The 5,605-nt window shown below is 41.3% G+C and overlaps 1 protein-coding gene across 6 annotated transcripts in view; it reads left to right on the top strand.

Annotated features, from left to right (window-relative positions):
- Positions 1 to 305: 305 nt before the first annotated feature.
- The window catches only part of TBC1D4 (TBC1 domain family member 4), a 90,067-nt gene continuing 84,767 nt past the window's right edge, over positions 306 to 5,605 (top strand). For 2 of the 6 annotated variants that reach the window (XM_072410614.1, XM_072410600.1), the window contains exon 1: positions 310 to 1,267. In XM_072410614.1, coding sequence (XP_072266715.1) covers positions 821 to 1,267 — 447 coding nt within the window. In that variant the 5' untranslated portion in view covers positions 310 to 820. Of the gene's footprint in view, positions 1,268 to 5,605 lie in introns of all 6 variants that reach the window. The other 4 variants (XM_072410623.1, XM_072410630.1, XM_072410607.1 and 1 more) reach the window with 3 other exon arrangements.

Here is a 5,605-nt window from a genome sequence, read left to right as displayed (position 1 = left end):
ATGACACCCAGTGGGGCACCAAATTTGTCATAAAGTACACTGTGGGGCTTTCATCTCCATACACACTGACAACCTATGGGGCTATAATGAAGGCTATCTGCCCTCCTAACACTTCCACCCTATGGGGCTATAATGAAGGCTATCTGCCCTCCTCACACTGCCCCCCATGGGGTTATAATGAAGGCTATCTGCCCTCCTCACACTGCCCCCTATGGGCATACATGGAAATATAATGTCTCCTCAGGCGGGCCCGCAGGCCGGGGCAGTGTGATGAAGTTGTTGCAGGGGGTGTGTGTATGGAAGCAGACACCCTCCATGCCGTGCTAGGAAGAGGTGGGGGCTGCCGTGCTGTGCAGGGAGGAAGGTGTCACGGCAATCAGGGCTTTCCTCTCGGGCTGAATGTTCGGGCAATGCCTGCGCAGGGATCCGGAATATCGCAGTCCGGAGCGCTATGAGCGTGCAGCGAGACAATGAGAGGCTGATACAGGCAGGAGGAGGGGAGTCCGATCTGCAGGATCTGTCATGACGATCTCTAGCTAGAGGGAGGGGAGAAGGAAACAGACAGGGCTGTGTGGGAAAGCAGATCCTGAAGGCACAATTGTGTGCCCCTGCCATGTGGCTGTGCAAGCCTTCACTATTACCCCGTGCTGAGGTATTCCTGTGCCTTCTGGTCACGTCTGGACTTGTACAGGATCTTCCACATATAACACTGCAGTACTGCTGATACACTGCACAGAGCTTCAATCCTCAAGGATTATTATACTGTACTTTTATCCCCAATACTAGGACCTTTCATACTGTGTTGGCTTGAGGGGCAATCATGGAGAGAAGAAGTTCAGCAGACCAGTGTCACCCCCTGTTGGAGGAACAAGCGGCCCCTGATAGGACTGGCAAAGGGGAGAAGAGGTTCCGCCTATGGTATGTTGGATGGTCATCCTTAGACCGTAGGACAACTTTGCCCATGCTGCCATGGCTGGTGGCGGAAATCCGCAGACGTGCAGAAAGACAGGATCCCCCTGGCTGTGTGGCACCATGCCGGGAGGTGCAGTTGTTACTAGTTACCCCGCACCTTCGCTGTGTGCCAGCCTTGAATGGTGCCAGTGGTAACAGCGCAGTCTTTATCTTTGAACACAAAGCGCAGCATATTGCCCGCTTCATCCATAACAGCCAAGACCCCTCATATTTTGCCTACTTGATAAAAACCCAACCTGACAACCCAGAGTCTGAGATGGCCTGCCATGTCTTCAAGGCTACTGACCCAAGTCAGGTGAGAAGTTTTAAGATTTACTTTCATGGTTTTCCTAAGTAGAGGAATAAGTCATGTGATTGCGTGTTATCGCACCTTTGCATTGTCCATGTGAAAGCGTACATTAAAAAGTTACACAAAGTCACCTTAGATGACCGGTATACATGTGTAGGCTTAAATAAAGGTTGTCATGTGCTTACTACCAAAGGTTCCTTATAAGAACCCTAAATATGTCCAAACAATTTAGGAATATGCCTGTGATTCCTGCTTTTGTTTTGACATAATGGCTACCATGTGGCGGCTTTGTGTTGTAAGAAAGAACTAGGAAGTGGTGGCCTTTGGAGATGACCTGCCATGGCTTCCAGGCTACTGATCCAAGTTGAGAAGTTTCAGCTTTAATGGTTTTCATATGTAGAGAAAAATGCCATGGAAGTGATGGTGTGTGCTAGCACCCTTACATAGGGTATATGTAGAAATATTCCACCTAAGTGACCTTAGATGACCAGTATACATGTGTGCAAATAAATATTGGTATGCTCTAACCTTACTTGCATGCTATGTCAGATTTTGTTTTGACATGGTGGCTTCCATGTGACAGCTCTGTGTTGCTGTCAGAACTAGGAAGTGCTAGTGAGCCCTTTGGATGAAGGTAATTTAGCAAGTTTCAAAGTCGTCATTAAAGACCTAGGAAACAGTGTACAACTTGCTGCATTACAGATCTCAAATGATAATACTAGCGTTATACATAGAGAATTGCTGTGCAGAAATGTAGCACTTATTCTGAAATGTAATGTTTGCTGTTTGTAAGTGGCCTATGATCTCATCAAGCTCGCATGCATGCAAACTCAATGCCTCATCCTAGGTTTTTAAGTTCACTCTCAATTTGATGAACCGTATGTCCGTAGGATCAGCAAAATCAAGGCCATCTCCCCTGCTATTGTGTGCTAATTCCCCCACCTACTAGATTGCAAGCTCTTCGGGACAGGCTCCTCTCCTTCTGTGTCACTGTAATCGTCTGTCATTTGCAACCCCTATTTAATGTACAGCACTGCGTAATTTGTTGGCGCTATAAAAATCCTGGTAAAAATAATAATAAAAACAAATAGCAGTAACTTATGGCAAGTGCTCATATACTGGGTCTGATTTATTAAGGATCTCCAAGACTAGAGAAGATAGCCCATCGTGGAAGAACCTGTAATGGATTTCTTTAAAATCATTTTCTATAATTCTTGGACCAGATCCATTCCAGGGTTTCTGGATCACCTTGGTTTCTTCCACGATAGTCCATCTTCTCCAGTCCTGGAGCACTTTAATAAGTCAGGCCGACTTTGTTTGTATGACTGCACATCTTTGCTCATGGCATTAATAAGTCCTGATACTGAGTATTTAAACCTAATGTTTGAGGCCTGAAAGTTTATTGAACTGGTTTTATGAAAAAGTAGTTGTTTTATAGCCATACTAAACTTGTTTTGTTTGCAATTTAGGAAACAACACATAAATGTACAGTCAGGAACCATCTAACTGACCTTTATTTTGTCACAGCGTCTTTATTAATTAAATATAAAACTTATTTTAATTCTCTAGCTTTCAGTATTACGTCAGAAGAAAATGATAAGATTAGATTAGTCATCGCTAATATTTTTGTAGCTTTGTCTTTGGATTGAGGGTGGTGAATAAATTACTGAAACATACACTGCAGTGTTGGTGAAGCTTGATGCAGAATATTATCAAGGGGATTTATAAAGAATTGCAAATTGTACGATATCTGGGTAGAACTTGTAACTCAGCTGGGCTCAGCTTCCATATATGAGGAAGTGTGTTCTTCATTCAGGATTCTGTAGTTTTTACAGGTTGTGAAGTTGCTTACAATCGGCTTTGCCTAAACCATGAACCTTGTCTTTAAAAAACAGCATGACCTATCTTCATCCCCCATTTACCAATAGATGTTCCCTGTAAATCTGATTCATAATGTTGGGGAAAGAGCACTAGTTCTTTTTAGAAACACAATGAAAAAATGCCCAGTTCAATCTCACTCCATGTTGGCCCTACATTTTACCAGATGGGTCTTTAGGTATCCATCTGTGCTGGTTGGCATCACTTGTGGCCAAGGGTTATTTATGACTTGCAGTTAACCACAGCAGTGGTCACCAACGGATGGTCCGCGAGAACATTTTGGTTACTGAAAAGAGTCGGGTGGTGCGCCCATCTAAAAGGGGCTGTGGAGAACACTGCTATTTCCACCTGTTAATTTTGAAAATAAATATGTTCATACCAGACTTTCTAAAAAGTTGATTTATACTAAGCCTTAGCCCCCTTTCAGAATTGCGGTTCAGCTAATATGTTGCCAATCTCAACATTTAGCAGTTAAGTGCAGTTGAGCTTGCTCTTATACAGGGACTGCCACCCACCTACAATTCCTTCCCACCCAGCTTAAAAAACATTTCTGGGTTGGACACTGAAATAGTGATGAGGGGCAAAACCTGAACAGTAAATATACAAAGTTATGAGATGGTGTAGCCCTATTGAGTTGTGAGGATTGTATTGTGGTCTGGACACTAAATAAAATGTTTAATGCAATAAAAATCCTTAACGGACCATCTTTAGAAGTCTAGTAATCATTGCATCTGAGATCACTTACTAATATATTCTTTTGGCAGTTTAGGATTACTGAGACAGATGAAAAAAAAGATATAAATATACATCACTAGGTAACATGTGAAACCACATAGATGCATGGTGGCTATAACTGGCTCACTAACAGAATCATGAAATTACCAGGGCTGGTTATGGTTAGAAGATGGGCAGACATACCATTGATGGGCATCATGAATCTTTTCCCAGACATTTCCTGACCTCAACAGTAACATTGTATTTACCATCAGACTAAAAATTATCCTCTTCCCACCAGTTGGACCAGTTGCCCAGACATGGACAGGATTTTTTAAACAAAGAAGCATTTGGTTCCTCTAGGCAACATAGACCACCCTTTCAGGCTGTTTATTACCGCAATGCATAATTACTAGTACAAGTCCAATACAATGCAAAACTTTTTACTTTTACCCTTACGTATCTTATAAAATCTTTTCATCACTGCTTTTTCTCCCAAGTTATAGTTTTGATAAAATTTTACCATTAAAGGGCGGTAGTAGCAATTGGTTTAAATCGCTCAAATGATCAAAAGATTTTTAGGGCAATATATAACTTATTGTATTTCTCATTTTCCCTTGTTCTCCAGACCTGATATATGGAGTATGTTCTGTGTGTGCTGACCCGTTGTACAGCTGATGCTGAATTTCCCTACAGGCTGCAGTTTACACCTCATATGCAGGCCACAGATTCCCTTTAGCTCCTGCCACACTGACATTTCATTTTTTACTTTGACTGACTTTGGGTCTTGCAAATGTCTTTTAGAATTCAACTATATTCTTACTGAAAACAGTCTAAATACTAAACTCTCCGTTTTTACATATGCATACAGCATTGGTGTGGCTATAATACCTTTAATGTAACTGTAACTAGTAATGTAACTTTAATGTAACTGGTAAACCTCAGCCTAGTGAAGTGATTTATGGCAGATCTCCGATTTACTGAACTTGTGTTGCCATAGACATTGGCTTGCAAGTGTTTCTAGAAAGTGGAGTTCAGCTTAAAAACAATATAAATACCCAGGAGTTCATTCTACTTGACAGGCAGTGCTAGCATAATTACAGTGAGATTCAGAGAGCTCAGCAGCTCTATATGTTATGTCTTGGAACCTGTGGAACACCATGCAGAATATTGCTGGAAAGTAAAACTTTGGGAGTGTCCTGCTGGTTCCAGTTTAATAGGAAAAATGTAGTTAGGATTGCAAAAGAAGGGCCAATGGATTGCATGCAGTTCTCAGGTCACCAGTTGTACAGACCAGACTTCCAACAAGCATGCAAATGTCTGCTATGTATGGAAAATCATTGACTAGTTCACTAGTAAATCAAGGATAAGCATTGCATCCTAGAAGCAGAGACCTTATATAGCAGGTCTTTTATGTCAGGTTTTTGTAATGACAGGTTTATTTTTTTTCTTGCATAATGTTTTAGTGTATATTGATATACATCTTTCTTTTTCTTTTTTTGTGATGTTTATTTTATTTATGTGTGAGGATAGCTTTCAAATTAGAATCTGATGCTAAAGAAAAAATGATTATATAGGAACTCTTTCGAGTCCTGGTCCTTTACTCCTCGTGTCATTGTTTGGATCTGTCTATCATTGCAACCCCTATTTAATGTACAGCGCTACGTAATATGTTGGTGATATAAAAAAAACACTATAATAATAATTATACTGTGTATGTGTGTGTGTGTGTGTGTGTGTGTGTGTGTGTGT

The sequence above is a fragment of the Pyxicephalus adspersus genome, chromosome 1 (genome assembly GCF_032062135.1).
Source record: "Pyxicephalus adspersus chromosome 1, UCB_Pads_2.0, whole genome shotgun sequence".
NCBI classification, from domain to species: Eukaryota; Metazoa; Chordata; class Amphibia; order Anura; family Pyxicephalidae; genus Pyxicephalus; species Pyxicephalus adspersus.
This window is presented reverse-complemented; position numbering and strand designations above follow the sequence as displayed.